This window comes from Gadus morhua, chromosome 15, assembly GCF_902167405.1.
Source record: "Gadus morhua chromosome 15, gadMor3.0, whole genome shotgun sequence".
Taxonomy (NCBI): domain Eukaryota; kingdom Metazoa; phylum Chordata; class Actinopteri; order Gadiformes; family Gadidae; genus Gadus; species Gadus morhua.
This window is the reverse complement of record NC_044062.1, coordinates 27,186,174-27,204,289: the sequence shown is the minus strand read 5'-3', so window position 1 is coordinate 27,204,289 and position 18,116 is coordinate 27,186,174. Positions and strand designations below refer to the sequence as shown.

General features: G+C 42.2%; 1 protein-coding gene across 3 annotated transcripts in view; it reads right to left on the bottom strand.

Annotated features, from left to right (window-relative positions):
* Positions 1 to 1,121: 1,121 nt before the first annotated feature.
* Positions 1,122 to 18,116, bottom strand: part of mtx2 (metaxin 2) — an 18,828-nt gene continuing 1,833 nt past the window's right edge. The window contains exons 2-10 of one of the 3 annotated variants that reach the window (XM_030379265.1): positions 8,487 to 8,534; positions 8,216 to 8,262; positions 7,341 to 7,413; positions 7,138 to 7,214; positions 5,504 to 5,596; positions 4,654 to 4,692; positions 4,364 to 4,489; positions 4,114 to 4,190; positions 1,122 to 1,766 (exon numbers count right to left, since the gene is read on the bottom strand). In XM_030379265.1, the coding sequence (XP_030235125.1) occupies positions 1,607 to 1,766; positions 4,114 to 4,190; positions 4,364 to 4,489; positions 4,654 to 4,692; positions 5,504 to 5,596; positions 7,138 to 7,214; positions 7,341 to 7,413; positions 8,216 to 8,262; positions 8,487 to 8,534 (740 nt within the window). In that variant the 3' untranslated portion in view covers positions 1,122 to 1,606. Of the gene's footprint in view, positions 1,767 to 2,631; positions 3,131 to 4,113; positions 4,191 to 4,363; positions 4,490 to 4,653; positions 4,693 to 5,503; positions 5,597 to 7,137; positions 7,215 to 7,340; positions 7,414 to 8,215; positions 8,263 to 8,486; positions 8,535 to 18,116 lie in introns of those variants that run through there. The other 2 variants (XM_030379267.1, XM_030379266.1) reach the window with 2 other exon arrangements.

Below are 18,116 nucleotides of genomic sequence, written 5' to 3'. Positions count from 1 at the left end.
ACCTACAGGCCTACTGGATTATTGAGAAATGAATGTACAGACAATAAATTGTCTGCCCAACATGACCATGAATCATTAAGCCATCATGCTACCTTTTATAGTATATATTACACAGTATCTATCGATATATAAAATACATATTCGGTTTCAAATATACATTGGTCATTTCTGTAGCCCAATATAATTTTGACACCTTTATAATGTAACAAAATTAACCTAACCATGCAGAGACTGAGCTGTGGTGTTTTGAAGTTCATCTCACCGAGCGGAGGGCCCTCACGCTGTCGGTCATTAACTCTGACCCTGCAGTGGCTTCTTCAGCTCATCACTCAACATGTCGTGGCATCTGGAAGTTTAAAGGTTAAATCTTGCCCTCACCGGAAAACACAGAAGCCAAACCCTGGTCACGCAGTCTGCATGTCTGTCTGCCTCGAGGTCAACCCACAGGAGGACATTGCGAGGAGATCAGACATGGCATGGACCTTGAGCTTGTCTGAGGCACGAGGACCAAACCAAGGTTAAACTGAGACCAGAACACCCACATCTTCCTTACGGTCAATGAGAAGTTGTACGATGAATTTGTATTATTTGACCAGGTTAAACGCTCATTAAACATCGAATTTACAAGAGGAATAGACAGCAGCAGCTTAAAATATAACTCCAAAAGTAGTACAGCCCAACAGAAGACCTTATTTTACACATCTGGCAGAGGAAAACCTCCAAGGTTGGTTTTGACTGCATCCGCTTCCACTACAGCTCTAACCGTTGGTTAAGCCCCAGCGTCGAGCCCTGCCTAGATTTCTGGCAGAGGTCTGTCCACACCATCCTCGGGGACAGTGTGTCCCTCTTTTTTAATATAAGGGGTCACAAGGAATAGGGAGCTCTATCCATGCATGGCGGGTGAAGAACCTCCTAATGAGGGCCAGCCCACTGCTCTAGAGTGTAGTTCAGTGGGTAACCCCAGTGCTCCATGCTGCTACAGCGTCTCCACACACACACACACACACACACACACACACACACACACACACACACACACACACACACACACACACACACACACACACACACACACACACACACACACACACACACGGAGTGTAATAAATACATGTGGTAGGTAGATGATGGGAAGACAGCGTTGTTTCCTGCCCTTTATTTAGGAGGCACTTGACGCTTCACAATTCATACACAAAACAAGTGAAAAAAACAATATTAACAATATATCATTATGTTCAGATCTCCTTTATACAGCCGATTAAACCCTGCCCCAACAGGTGAAATGTGTTAACAGTGAGGGGCTGAACACTAACCCCTGAAGGCTATGCAACCAGAAGCTGACCTCGGGCTCATCCAGGATTCCTGCTCATGTTGGGGTGAATCATTATGGAGTTAAGACTCTCTATGGTGACCACTGCAATATGGCAACAATATACAGGCGAGATGATTGGTGGAACCAGAGAGGAAGAGGGGGGCTGTGCAAGCAAGGTGCGCTCGCTGATATATGATTTAAATAATACGTGTCAAGCACCAGCAGTGCTTAAGTGGAGGAATAAGGGGTGACCGCGAGAGAACAGGAAGGGTACTGGAAGCGGTTGTGGCCCCTCTAGGCGCTCTTGTCCTTAAAGTAGGTGTGCTCGATGTGTTTGCAGAAGGCCAGCAGGTTGCTGCACCGCTTGATCCGCTCAGCCAGCTCGCTGCTGGTCAGCTGTGTGGTCAGGATGGTGAAGAGGTGGCCGAACACCAGCGCATCCAGCTCTGTGGGGCTGACACACACACACACACACACACACACACACACACACACACACACACACACACACACACACACACACACACACACACACACACACACACACACACGTTATTCCGACTACAGAAGAGTATTTGTGGAAGAGTATTTGTGAAGCAGCACGCATCTGATACAGAGTTGTGTTATTCCCAAAGTGCAGTCCGTGGACCACCAGTGGTCCGCGGACCAGTGGTCCGTCACGGTACTGCAGGTGGTCAGTCGAAAAGCAAAATAAGATACTTTTTTTTTAACATTCATTTTACCAGGAATATTTTTTATTATACAAATTGAAAATATGTCTATTATTATAAATATGTATTAATTTACATTTAAATTTAATTTAAGTTATTGTGTGATTACTAAAATAGGCTAGGGCAAAGATTAGAGCGTCCCAGAATCTTAGGCCTATTGGAGCTAGGCGGGAACGTTGAAGTCCAGTAGCATATAATATGTGGCAGCCGTTGTGTGCAGTAAACTTTCTTTTAACAAGCCTGTTGTACTGATACTATGACCTGTTATTTATTGTGCTAGTAGTCCTATTAAAGGTCCAATGGCATGAAAATCTCACTTTATGAGGTTTTCTAACATAAATATGAGTTCCCCTAGCCTGCCTATGGTCCCCCAGTGGCTAAAACTTGCGTTCGGTGTAAAACGAGAACTAGGTGTTCTGCTCGCCTTTGAAGAAAATGGAGGCTCAAGGGGAATGGAATGTGGTCCCATATGTCGTCATAAAGGATCCATCCTCCCCTTTCTCTGCCTTGCCCGCCCAAAGAATTTGACCCGCCAATGAGACACGACCGTGCGAGCGCCACATGTGTGTGTGTGTGATTACACACACTGTAACACAAGTGTTTGCTGTCGGTTCTTTGACGTCTCTTGTATTTCCACAACGAGACTGTAGTGGGGGTTATCTCAGCCATGGTTGAGAAGGAATTGGGTGAAAGGAACTATGTATTATATGATATTATTTAGATATAGAGCTCCAGGACTGTAACGCAAGTGTTGTACCCTTCCTTGTTATTTGGATAACCGTTCTGCTTTTGGTGTTATGGCACATAACACGTCGGACTCTCGTCTCTGGTATTTCCACAACGAGACTCCTATTGGGGATTATCTCAGCCATGGATGAGAATGAATTGGGGGAAAGGAACTTTGGCTTTGAACTGTTGGCCGTGAATTTCTCCCGCTTGAGCCCCGCTTCCCGCTGCCGAGGGACCACCGCCTCGGCGCTGCAGGAGGCAGAGGTGCCTAAGCGCTGCCCGGCAACAATCCCTTTCTCCTCCATGTCGCGGTTCAGTCTACTTCAGATTGATGTGGGCGTGGAACAACCAGGAACGTCTGTGAACCCAACGCGGTCGTTTGAGATTCATAATATCGGCTCACACAGCTTTTGGCCGTGATAATATATATTATTATATCATATAGATATCTATGTATAATATGATATTATTTAGATATAGAGCTCCAGGACTCCTGTGTGTTCTATAATATTTACAGAACACGGCTAAAGGCTGTGTGCGCCTCGCCATTGCGATGCATCCACAGTAAACAGAGCACATGGTACCGTGGCTGCAAGCTGCTCAGGGCCACACCCCCACCCTCCTCCTTGACCCGCCTCGCTCCTCCTCATTTGCATTATTGCTACAGACACCAAAACAGCGCATTTGGGGGAAGCTCAATATGCGACTGGCTCGGAGTGGCTGTAATTCTGCACCACGGCTGAATTTCTGAATACTGTGATAGTGGCCCACTAATACACCATAAAATAGCATGTCATGGGACCTTTAAGAGGTGCGGGTAATTCAGGTAGGACTGTGTGTAGACAAATTTTATTATGTGTATTATGCAAAAAATCTTGATTACAAATAGTGGTTCACGCATACAAAGTTTGAAAACCCCTGGCGTAGGGAATAATAAAAAACATAGATCGTCAAAATGTGATGAGCAACCCATAATATTTAGGGACACAATGACCAATCACATTCAGGTACACAATGGCCATGGCTGGCTCTGGCCACTTTGTACCAAAAAGAAAATAATCCACTCAAACATAAAAAATTCAGAGCAGGATAATCCGATGCGAGCCCGGGAGCAGACACAGCTAAAGTAGTGCTGTAGCTTAACTTAACTTTATGGAAACACCCAATCGATCATCTTGTCCTTGCGGATATATTATCGCTCTCGCCGGCAAGACAATATGATGCACAAGTTCACTCAAAGTCCTCGCAATAATAATTTGTACACGTGGATTTGTTAGTTCTGCGCTTGCCTTGTTTGGCAGTGAACGGACAGCATGTGAGTGAGAGAGAAAGGTTACATACTGTTTGTTGAAGAAGTATGGCTGAGTTCCCAGCCTCTGGGACAGCGCCTGACAACACTGGCTCACATCCTCATACACCTGAAAGACACCACGTCATAGAACGCTACAATACAGAAACAATGCCATCATGGCCTCATTGCTATGTAGAAGGGACAGTCAATTTATCACAGCACCACAACATGCAGCGTCATCTGTAAGGATTAGAAACCGAGAAGTGAGACATACTTAAAAAACACACGTATCCCTCCCACCTGTTCCAGGCACTTTCCTCCCCAGCCAATAGCCTTCATCTTCCTGCGGACGTCCCACTGCTTCTGATAGGCCAGGATGTGGTTCAGTGGCCATGAGTACGGACTGCTGTATCTGGGCCGAGAGATCTATATTGCAGGCCATAGAGACAAGATGTGCACATTTATACACCGCTCTATCCTTCCACACAGGCACAGAAACATCTGGGAAAGTAAATGCTGTTCTGGAGACTCCAAATGGACAGACAAACAGCTCATAGGCCCACACACATACACACAAACAGGGGTCTGACCTCAGCAGCTGTAGAATCATCACACCACTGGACGTACAACTGTGAAATAACCAAGAGGTAAACAGAGTATAAAACAGTGGATGAGATTTTACACAATTGATTATAATGTAGTTGTGCATACATTCATTGGACATGTGGCATACGATACAGATCCACCACTGGATTACTGGCCCCACTGCTATTTGGTTTTAACTTACAAGTGTTGTGGGGCACCCTTTCATTTATTCATAAACATATACTGACAGCAAAATAGTGTTCTGCTGTAAAAGACTAAAATTCAACATGATAGAAAGTACCATATTGGTCTACTGTGTACAACAGAAGCAGAAGGATGACAAAGATGCTGCTATTTCTTGATACGTGATTATGTTATAGCGTTGTGCGAGACCATTTCTGTTGGAATGTTCCCGATCCCAGGGTCGAAAATTATAGATTAGACCATTGGCAGGTGAAAACCTGCTTACAAATTCAAATAATTGCTCCGTCTTTTTTTTTTAATCAATTTTTGCAACTTAATTTTGGACCATGACGGAGCCCTGATTGACTCTGATCACACACTGCGCACATGCTCTAGAGAACCGCTCTGCGAACCGCTCATCAGAACCACTCATCATAAAAATTGTGCTCAACAGAACCTCTCATTAGAACTGTTGTCATCAGAACTGTGGGGTTTTCAGAACCGCTCACCACAACCGCTCATCAGAACTGTGCTCATCAGAACTGTGCTCATCAGAACTGTGCTCCTCAGAACCACATCTTATCAACATAGTGCTCCTCACACACCTCAACATATCACAGAGGAAACAATGAAATCTGTTGAGGCTGTTTTTGTGTGCATGTGTGTGTTTACCTCTGCAGTCAGCAGCATGTTGTGGACCAGCTCCATGTACGCTTTCATCTCTGCTCTCTGGACATCATCAAGGCCGTCACTGAGAGAATGGCCCTGAGGACACGCACAATCACACCCTGAGATCATGGCCCTGAGGAGACACAAAATCAAACCCAAGACCAAGTCCACACTGAGACCAAGTCCACACCTAGACCGTGTCCATACCTAGACCTTGTCCACACCTAGACCGTGTCCATACCTAGACCGTGTCCATACCTAGACCGTGTCCATACCTAGACCGTGTCCATACTTAGACCGTGTCCATACCTAGACCGCGTCCATACCTAGACCGTGTCCATACCTAGACCGTGTCCATACCTAGAACGTGTCCATACCTAGACTGTGTCCATAGCTAGAACGTGTCCATACCTAGCCTATATCCATACTAAGAATGTGTTTATACCTAGACTGTGTCCATAACTAGACCATGTCAATACCTAGACTATGTCCACACTGAGACTATATCCATACCTAGACTATGTTGTCACTGCACCGGATTAATTTCTAAAGCATTTTTATTTTCTACATACAAGCTAAGACCACCTCAGCAGATAGTGTTTTGGGCATGCGCATGGGAGCATGGATATAACCTCTGCACAAGACTAATGAACTCACATTTTATGTTGGACATTTGATTACAAACATACATAATTTGTTGCAAGGTGGCACAGATGATGCCACCCATTCACACAACAAAGTTGGGGGAAGTTGGGATATTTATTAAAATGTATAAAATATATAAAAAAGGCTTTGCATTTACTATTTTCCTTTTCTGGCCATCCATCATCCAGCATAGTGTGTGTTAAGGATGTGCAGCGAGCCCCGTATATGCATCTGTATTTGTTGAGGCAGCCAAACTATTTGTATTTGTATTAAAAAGGTGAAATAATACATTTTTTGTTCATTCTTTCTTTCTTATTTTAGGATATATAGTGTTCCACCCCTAGCTTGTGTGTGTATTTGCTTTGTGTGATCTTGAATATCACAAGTTCTGCGGTGCAATTCCAATTAAACATTTTGGTTTGATGATCATTTAAATACTGCAAAATATTTGAATCAGTGTGTCTTAATGTGAAACTGAGTGGGTCTGGTTTCCAATGAGAGCCCTCACACCAGCAGCGCCATACAGCTGTAGGCGCTCTAGAACCTCCAGCAATGCTCACATCCTTTACTACACATTCTACAGAAGAATGAGCCCTAAAGTAGAGTCTTCCGCAGCTGCGTTCTCCCACGCTGCAGCAAGACACTCCGTGGCTGGAGAAGGAAGCCACTGACTTCTAGCTTACCCCTTATATTGTAGTTGAGCTTTTTGAGCGTTATTCAGATAAAACATGTAATTTCAGTCATCAAACCATTTCAGAAATTAAATAGGAGAAAACAATGTCAACTAAATTTAGAACACACATTTAGAAACGTTACAAGGTGCCGCGTGAAAGGAGACAATTGCGCTGTGCCAGCAGCGCAACTGTCTGGAGAGATATAAGTTCAATACAGTAACAATATTCTAACTTTAGCCTCCAAATTCTGATCTGACCTTTCAATTAAAATTTGAATATTGACATTATCATAAGGTTTAGATCTTTTCTGTTTGTTACCTTGGCTTTAGTAAACTGGACAATGGGTCCCAGTTCAGACACCACCTGGTTCCCAACATGTACAAATGGAACCTTCCCTATAGCATGAGGGACAGAGAATACGAAGGAAGAGAGCACATTCATATTTACTGTTCAATGAGTATGTTTAATTTTTGTGATATCCTTCAATTTCCAATGAAAAAAGTAATGAGTGGTTCACTAACCAGAGGGGGACATATACTCTGCGTTGGCCTTGCAAGCAACTTGGACTGGAAGGCCACACATCCTCAGGTAGGTCTGCGGAGAGCAGTTATTGGATTTAACAAATGACTCAATAGACATTGTGGTCTTGGGTCATTCAGAACATTTACATGCCCACTAATAAACTATTATGGTCAAAATAACATAACCATATGGTTCAGCAATCAGCTCATTTATAAACAGTAAAGTAAACACCTTCGGTCGGGAACTCAAAGAATTCCCTTAAGCGTAGAATAAGCGTAGCAATAAGCAGTTAAGACACCTAGATACCTCGAACACCATTCAATATACTTTGCCATGTAGACTAGACACCAAACTGTGTTATAATCAGTATTCTCCTTCTGTTCGTGCATCAAAGTTTCACATGTTCACTTCATATTCTTCGGATACAGCTTATTCACAAGATATTTGAAAAGCATGTTCAGTATTGACATGCGTTGGCTAACTGTTCAGCAGACTTTTTGGCCGAGAATGTGACATCTCTGTCATGTGGACATGAGACAAAAGAAAATCCTCAATTTATAAGTGTGGGTAGTCTTGTTTGACCCGTTTTTATGGGTGTGACAGTTTTAAGATAAACTAAAATCAAATATTGCTTTGGGTCAGGTTGACATCTACACAAATTCAATGAATTGAAATTTGCTTCTCAAAAAATTATTCCAAATAATTACCATTCAATTCATATGTGCTTACATATTATTAGCATCGCACAGCCAGACCATATTCAACTCACTAATACCGCTCAGCAAAAACAAAGGTGAGCTCGCGAAGGATGGCTATCGGAGACTAACAGGTTTTGCATGGGTATTGAACTGAAAGGGGGAAGGAGAAGCCTCACCTGAACGGCCAGAGATGAGGCACAATCCGAGAGCAGGATCTGATCATCTGAAGGAAGGAAATGGAAACATGATGATTGTAAATTGGATGCTTCCGTGGTCCATACACTCTCTCTATCTGGCGCGCGCGCGCACACACACACACACACACACACACACACACACACACACACACACACACACACACACACACACACACACACACACACACACACACACACACACACACACACACACACACACACACACACACACACACACATACCCACATACCCTTCAGCGGTTGGTACAAAGTGGCATTTTCCGGCCAGGGCTCAACAGCTGGAAATAATACAAACAGAATACAAATAAACCCTTCTGATCATTGGTGTAGTTTAACGTGTAGTATAACTTGTAGTATAATGTTGCAGAAGGCGACAAGGGGGGAACAGTACATTAACTGCAAAGACAGTTGATCGGCTAGAGCCGATATTCCCTGCCCCTATTGGCACTGTGGGTTGGGGTGTGCGTTGTGTTCTCTCTTGTACACAGACAAAAGGGACCAGGATATAAAAGGGGCAAGGATATTGAGTTTGTAGTGCTCCTCACCGCGAGAACAGGAGTACCGATCCATGGACGCCGACAAACGGAACAATCATCGCTGACCCGCTACCACCAGAGACTACAACCCGACCAGACCTCGCAACGCCAGGAAGGACCACTCGGACGTTCTTCGGTTCACGACAACGCCTGCCAGTCCCGTGAGAAAGGGACGTACCCTAGCCATAAGGCTTAAAAAAAATCTTTGTTTGGTTCCGGTTTCCGACCGACCCTGTCAATTTATGTGCAACCCAAATTATTTTATGAGCTTTATAAAAAAAAGAAAATGCAAACTATAATTACGTTTTGGTACAGCATCTCTTCATTCTGTACAAGGATGAGCGAATTTTCGCGTTTTTAAATGTAAACAACCTACCAATCATTCGCTGCCGCTGGAAAAAATAAAAAAATAAAATAAAATAAATTCCCTACCTACCCATGACCTCAACTGACAACCAACAGGAACCAAACTTTTTTTTGCATGAGTCTGGTTCCGATAGCGTCAAACCACCCTGACAATTGTTCTGCCTCTCTGTTCTGTCTGGAAGTCACCCTCCGTTCCGATGCAATCTTCTAGCCCGCTCACGGCCTCCGTGACCAGCGAGAGACGTTGTAGACGGACGGATCCCTACACCATGTTGCACAGCAGTGTTTGTTTTGTTTGTTTGTTTTCAAACTCGTGGGACTAGCTTGGCGCTAGCTGGAACGGACGATTTTATACCTTATTTGTTTATAGGTGATACTCATCTTAGAGTATTTAATAGGAAATTGTACTAATAAAGTATTTATTTTAATAATTGATCCATTGACTGCTGTTGTGGTATTTGGGGGATTCCTAGTTAAGAGTTTTGCGCGACAATAACATGTAGTGTAACGTCTAGTATAAGGTGTAGTATAACACGTAGTATTATGTGTAGTAGGGATGGGCATGATTAATCGACGATCGACTAATTGATCGTTAAGAATTTTGTCGATGACGTGAATTTTTCATCGATTAAACTAATGCAGTGTGCAATTAAACATTTTACCACACGGGGGCAATATTTAAATTTGCGGCTCCTCCCCCGCAATAAACATCAGCTATAAAAAGCTATAAAAACTACAAAATTACTATTAATGCAGGCTATGTGGAAAATGCGCCGACTTTGGCTCAGCCTGGCTCCGCCCTCTTCCGCTACGTAGCTAAGATGGCTGCTGTTGAGTAAGAAAAGTGTACATCGCCACACACTTCGCGATTTGACCGTTTTCAGTACAATTATTCTCGCCCGATCTGAATCAGAACGCCCTACGTACTCAAACTTAGACTAGCAAGTACGGATAGTATGGATATTGGAACACGGCGATGTAATCATGAAGCGGACGAGGCCACGGCGAAGTCTGGTGTGGGACCATTATGATTTAAAAAATGACTTATGGGGGAGCACTATAGGCCTACCACTCAAGGCGCGGTTATCATCGAAGCAGAAATAAAGAACTTTCTGAGCCCCTGGATTGTGGAAAGTTGTTCCCCCGCCATGCCAAGTTAGCACGGAGGTATTTGTGCATCACGGCAACGTCGGTCCCCTCAGAGCGGGTGTTTTCGGCGGCTGGACTGACGGTCACCAGGCTGCGGTCGCGTCTGACCCCAGAGCATGTCAACATGCTCATCTTTCTGAACAAATTCCGTAGACACGCATTTGTATTTTCATTTTGAATATAATTTAAAACTATAATAAAACTTAATGTAAAATATTAACGATTAATCGACTAATTGATTGTTAATTCTCCCGACGATCGACTAAGACAACTTAATCGAATGCCCATCCCTAACGTGTAGTATGTAGGGGTGTGACGAGATCTCGTGGCACGAGATCTCGCGAGATTAAAGTTGACGATATTACCCGTCGCGTAAAAGATCTGTCTCGCGAGATTTCTGAGCTATCCAAACTTCTATTTGTGGCCTGTAGGGGCAGTAATGCGCCTTTGATACGTCTAGCCTGCCAGAACCTTACGAAGGAGAAGGAAAAGAAGAAGAGGAGGAGGAGAAGGAGGGGAAGCAGGGGAAGCAGCCATAGGCAGCCAGAATGACGTCGGAAAATACCCGTATTACCGTCGAAGATTAAATAATTTGTTTGGCAGCATTTTGGGTACCCGGTGGAAATTATGAATGGCAGTAGAGTGACTGATAAGACACGGACAATACCAAGTTGTCAGTGACATACTTAGTCAGACTCTGTTTACACTATTTGCACTCTGTATTGATGGAGTAGAACTTTGATTTGGTTTGGCACATAATATTGTTTGCACTTGAAAAAAAGAGAATTATTTAGTTTAATTTATTTTACTTCAACTTTTATACATTTTAGTTTTAGTTTCAATTTCATGAATGTTAAGAGTTATAATAAAACATTTCAAAATGCATGTGCAACTCGGTTAAATAAAAGTCTGTTGGTCCAGTCATATATTTTGTCATTGTAGTTTTCTTAAAATCTCGTCTCGTTCTCGTGAACCGAATATCGTATCTCGTCTCGTCTCGTGAGCTAAGTGTATCGTCACACCCCTAGTAGTATGGCATGAAGTACAACGTGTAATATGATGCAGTTATCCCGCTGCAGTCGGTTGCACCAGCAGAACATAAGGCCATCATAAGTTTGGGTGTAAAGTTTGCCTTAACCCTATGCTCGACGTAGCTAGTTTCAAATTAAAAGGTGGTCTAAATTTTGGTTGCACCACCATAACTTAAGTTTTAACATTACTAGTAGTGCGTAAATTGTATCAGTGTCTTACTTAATGACAATTAGATAATTTCAAGCCAATCATTGACAGCCAACAATGTAAACAGGAAGTTTCGGCAAGTTTCCACCTTATCCGAGTGAAGACGCGTTAGCACCCAAATGAGAGGGCAAAGAAAACAGTTCGACAGTCATTTATTCTCTAAAATTGACTTGGGCGGTAGAGGTGTGAAGTTAGGCTATTTGATGGCGGATTTTATAATAAATTGCAGCTCATTGTTGCTTTGTATGCTATTCGTTGTGTGCATGTCGTGAGTTTTTGTCTGAGTTGGCCTCTACCTGGCTATTAGGGATGGGCAAAATGATTCTTTTCCGGGAACTAGTTCTTTCAGTTCAGTTCACTATGACGATTCGTTTATTTGATTAGTTCGTTTTGATTCGTTCGTTACGTCAGATTACATCTTAAAAAAAATAAAAAATAAAAAAACTTTTTTTATATATATTTTTTTTTAAATTGGTCGTGGGTCTGGATAGGACCGTCAAGACCGCAGTCCGCCGTTTGGAGATGCCTGCTATTTAGTATGTCGAACGTCCCACCAATATTTATACCACTTGCTTACTCTCTATATTTCATTCATGGTTTTACATTTATAATTTTATTTTACTTTAAATTTAATTCTTCATTGTTCAGGCATTACAGAACTTGCATGGTCATAAATAAAAAATACGAACTGCAGTTTCATTTCTTTGTTTGTTCTTAAATTGACGTAGAATGGAGCAAAGACTCCTGGGATTGGGAAATGCGTTTATCCAATAAACAGATGGAGGTCAAGTCTATTTTCGAAAAAATGTAGGGGGATATATGAGTCGAATGGTATGACCCAAGATACGTCAGACAGAGAAAGCGCGCATATTCGACGGTACCGCCTTGTCATTGGTTTACCCAGGCGCCATTCCAACACCATTGCTACCTCTCATTGGCTGAATCTTTGAGAAAGTTGTAGACTCAATCAATGGAAGTCGCGGGGAGACGGAGCTCTGTTCGTTTGTATATTTTATTTACGTGACCATATGTTTGGTTTATGTTAAAAAAAAAGAATCAAAGAACCAGTTCTTCTTGTTTTGGGGAACCAGTTCTTGTCGTTCACGTTCGGGATTCGTTCGTTGTAACGAATCAGTCGCGACCGACACATCCCTACTGGCTATGCATTGGGAATAGCTCTAGAATATTTAATTGGTTTGTACGTGGGCTGGAGTTGTTCTTTATTTTATCTCTCGAGGAGGTAAGGTGGTATGTTAGGAGGTATGTTTGCAACTATTTTCACATAAAGAAGGTATTAACGGAATTAACTGCCAACTTTTGCAAAATTGCACAGCCTGTCACGTTTGGGAAACCAGCGATCTGATACAATTTTTGCAGACAGTAAACTTGTGCCCATGGACCGAGTCACCAACTAGGTTCTGAAAAGACCCAGTGGCAAAATATCTCAGAGCCAAAGACGCTTGCAGCGCTGGACTTGGAGCCGAATTTCAGTTTGTGTTATGCTGCAGGTCGTTGTCAAGAAAGCCGGTTATTCCAAGTAATTCCGCCCAGCAAAACCGAAATCGCGCATATAAATCCACATCATCATACTGATCAAATGGATCAATCTGGTTACGGACAATCCGTTCCCGACGCAAACCGCTTTGAAACTCCTCTTCCTATTGTTCAAAACGAACAGCCATCTTTTGTATTTAAATCTTTTAACGTATTTACCGGCCTTTATCGTTAGAATGGAACTTAAACCAGCTAGAGGGGAGGTGTAAAATATAAGTTATAACTTACTGTTAGGTTGAAACTGTCTGCTAGGTGCAACTGCTATTTTTTTAGTGTAAAGTCGAACGTTTGGGCAATTTACGTTCGCCGTAGCCTAAAGGCCGATTCATACCTCAGGATCCGGTCTCAATGTCCGTACCAAACACTGTCTCCGGGACTACCCGGTCCCGGAGGGAGTTTTGTCCGTCAGTGGGTCCGTCGCCTCTGAGCTTACGAATCCGGAGTGCTCCGGGAGAAATGTAGCAATATCAACGGAAATCGAGGCAGCAGTATCCACCTTATTCCGCCACGCCCCTTTATACATGTGTTTGTCTACCGCTTTGTGTTGAAACTTCCGGTCAGTCAAAAGTTGGGATTGATGGATTGTACTTCGTCACCCGAGGTTAATGAACTCCATCGAGTGGGTGGATGACATGCGGCGGTGGCCTCAGGTGTCATATGGGGATATTTTTTATTATTTAGTCCCGTCAATGGGTCGGCCATGAAAATTTTCAAGAGCACCGAGGCGTATCAATATTTACATAGTTGAAAGGTCGGTCGTGTTTTACATTCCAAGAACGAGAAGGAGGAAAATCTATTTTTGAAAGCTGCAGTCAACCCCAGTCATTCCAGCACACCAAGACTAATGCTGCCTTTGAGTATTCTCTGCGAACCGACTCGGATCTCGGATCTGACGCCACGCCCACACTTCAAGCGTTTTATTATTTCGCTCGGTCATTGGAGGAAACATGGACGCCACCCGGAAAGCTGCTATCGCGGTAGCATTGGCAGAGGACCAGGCGCTCCAAAATAAGTAGGCAATAGCCCATAGGCAGAGATACGGACGCAGTAAGGTATTGCAGTAATACGTGTGATTGAAATTGCCATTTAAACCACCAAAGTGGTCCAAGCTAGGGGTGTGAACGTTTACAAAAAATTGTAAACGGTTACACAACCCCTTTTTTTCGTGTACACGGTTAAATGCTTTTTTTTTATTTCTTTTTTTTAAGTGGACCGCAGTCGCGCTATACGACAAATGGAGGGTAGAGTTTAGAACGGGCCCAGAAAATCAAGCCCGACCCGGCCCGAGAGATGTCGGAGGACCCGACGCAGTATATTCATAATATTGTAATGACCACGGAAGAGGCAGTGAATGAAGTATTGAATAGACAGAGATTTATTAGATAGGCCTAGTAAACCGTTGGAACACACAAGACCGGAAACATAGCAACGCCGGTAAACAAACCCAGAGAAGCCCAATCCCTATGAGAGCTCCCCGCGCTACGACCATCCGGAGGCGCACAGAGCTTTTGGCCGTGATATTATATATACAAATATTTAGGGATGCACGATATATCGGCAGTGATATCGTTATCGGCCCATGTTAGTAATTTTTTAACATATCGGCATCGGCCCGAGTAAAACCGATATTAACAGCCGATATTTATTTCCTAGTCTAGTTGCCGTTGTGTGTGTTTTTTGCCCATGCGCAGCTTGTTTGGTCATGTGACATTGTCAGTGACGCAGCCAGAGACGCACGGAGAGGCAGTACAGGAGTGTTTGTCACCTTAACTGAAAATAATCAATGTCGGCGGTTTGGATGTTTTTTACGGTCTCAAATGAAGGTATTCGAATTGCAATATGCAGTACTTGCAAAGCCGAAGTAATGTGCGGAGGATGCCGTGTCAAATCATTATATACATTATCGTAGCGAAATACAGTTTCTGTTGTGTTTTATTTGGCGTTCCGTAATCCCGGAAATCCACGGAAACCGGAACCGGAAGCGGATATGTTTATATTTGGTTGTAGTCTTTTCGCTCGGTTCTCCGGATCAACAGTAGGGCTAGAACCGAGTGAAAAGACTACAACCAACCTCCCTTGATATATTTGATTTAGCCTATTTCACAGATTTGAGTTGAAATTGACTTAAACTTGAAACACTTTTTGTAATTTATTAGACAAGTGTCTGGTTTCCATGAATATTGGCAAATTTGATTTAAGTTATAAAACCTTGACAAGATATTTTGATTTGTGATCGTTATTGTGATTTATAATCCAAACTTTTTCATAGATGCAAGTTGTAAAAGTAGCCTAAAACTAACACTGTTAGTAACTTGTGTTTGTTATGGATGCCCTGTAACTTGTTGAAGAAACAATGTATTTCGAAGTTTTGGTAAATAAAGAAAGAAATAACTTTTCATATTCACAGTGTTTACATGTTCTTCAGCATACAAAATCATCATAAAAACTTGTTTTTATTGCAATATCGATATCGGTAAATATCGGTTATCGGCCGTAACAGCAATTTTAATATCGGATATCGGTATCGGTCAGAATTTTCATATCGGTGCATCCCTAAAAATATTATATTATATACTATTATATTATATATAGAGCTCCGGGAGTCGCAAACGGCAACATTCACTTTCTCCTCCAAGCTGCAGTTCACCCCGGACTGCACTGCACTGAGTTTGACGGTTGAACGCTGATTGGCTGATACGTTACACATGTGACTCAGTGGCCACGTTACATGACGTAGCCTATGCCCGGTGTTCAGTTACCCAACATTTATCGCATGCATTTATTAGCTCCTTAATGTTGTCCAAGTGGAACAGTTGTAGCTTTATTAATCGCTAAATAAATAGTAGCCTATGTGTTATTTTTGATAAAATTATTATTTATTTTTTTTTCGATTTTCGTTTACAGATTTTTCCTAAACGGTTATGATTTACTAAGCGGTTACAGGTGTACACGTGTACCCGGTCACACCACTAGTCCAAGCACAATGAAAACAGTTCATACTTCAAGTCACACTGGGCGCAGCCATCTTGAATTCTGTCTCGGAATTTTGCTCGGTCACCACTGAGTTCAACCGAGATGGCGAGTTCGCCATCCGAGGAAAAGGGGCGTTTTCGTGCGTGTCGCTAAGCAACGTCCTTGGACCTCCGAGACGGATGGATAATAAAACGCAGCATAAGGCCAAGTTCACATCTAACGTTTTTGGTAATAGGGAAAAGTTGAGCCGACCGTTTTTTCAACAAAAAGAAAAGCTGGCAGTGTTTTTTTGCCCTAAAAGCGCCAAGAGCGTTTTTCTATCGCCTAGCAACGAACCCATTCTAGACCCGACGTTACTCGCCTACTACGTATCCAGGCTAGAGCCCATTGGACATGTCGTAGATCTCGACATGTTCTGTGATTACAACTATTAATCGCTCCAACGGCACTTTCCCCGAGTGATTTGTCCGTCATCGTTTCTTGTTTTGACAGTTGAGTTTCCTTCGTGACGAAGTTTCAATGTTCCGCTTCTGATTGGTCGGTTGCCCAAAAGACGCCTGATATCGGCCGCTTTCTTCGTGAAAGTTGAACTTTTTTCAACGCTCCGTATGGCAGAAAAAAACGCTGGGAGAGGCGTTTAAAAAAACGGCCGTGACTTTTTCCAGAAACGCTCTGCTCCATAGGAATATAATGTAAAACAAGCGCTGGCAGAATTAAAAAAATGCTAGATGTGAACGCGGCCTAAGAGCATTCTATTTCAGAGACATGCTTGCTTTTGTTTCAGACGAGAATAATGAAGGTCGCCTGTTGCTCTGTGAGCGTTATATGCAGTTATGCAAATGATTACTTTATACTACCTAACTACTTGGGCCTAAAAAAAAAAAAGTTTGGTTCCTGTTAGTTGTCAGTTGAAGTCATGGGTAGGTAGGAAGGGAATTAATTTTATTTTTTCCAGCGGCAGCGAATGACTTTTTTCTCCCTTTCTTTTACAGCAGCTCATAAAATAATTTGGGTCGCACATAAATTCACAGGGTCGGTCGGAAACCGGACAAAAACAAATTTTAGGCCTTGTGCATATTTTAACTACTATTTATACATAGTATTGGCTATTGTTTTTAATGTAATTTGTTATTATTATGTCAAAGTATTAACTCAATCATTAAAGGATTTAGCAAATGCCTCGTGTCAAGTTTATTTTATTGACCCTCTCTGACAAAAACATCACGTTTGTGTATAAAAAGTATAAGTTTTCAAGTTTGGCATATATTTGTAAAAATGAACAATAGAAACAATAGAAACAACATTTTAACCATGCAACCATAGCAACTTATTGAACATCTTATTCCTCATCTTCTTGTACAATGTCCCCACGAAGATAGACCTGCAGACTCTCAGAATCTTGTCAAATAATACTGGTCATCTTGACTAAAATTGCTAATGTATTGTGCCACTGATAACTAGGGATGGGGATCATTAATATTTATTGATATCGATACCATTTTCGATACTCCTTAACGATCCGAGTCTTTATCGATACCACTATCGATACTTTTCTATTAATTGGTGGAATGGAAATGCGACGTGCCTTTAGTGATGAGGAAAATATTTAGGAAATAAATAATTGTATTTATAATTCTTAATACATATTGACATCAGTAGTTTTAATTATATATACTAAAATGATTAGAGCACTAAACAACTGTATTAGTAATACAGAAACATGAGTAATACATTATTACTCATGTTTCTCACCAAAAGCTAAATTTACCATTTCTGTTACATTTGAACGCATCATGATAACCGTCGCTTTACTGAGCCAACCTCAACACATCATCACGCAGCACATCTGAAACTTTATTTACTTTTTAAGATAACTAGCTTGTATGGAACCAATATGGCACCCCCCCCTTGTTTACGCGCGGAATAAGGTGGATAGGTCAGAAGTCCAACCATTCGCGAAAATAGAGAGTAGTATAATATGAGATGTATATGTATTTAACGTTTTATACTTATATTATACTATATACCTTTTTTATTTTTTTG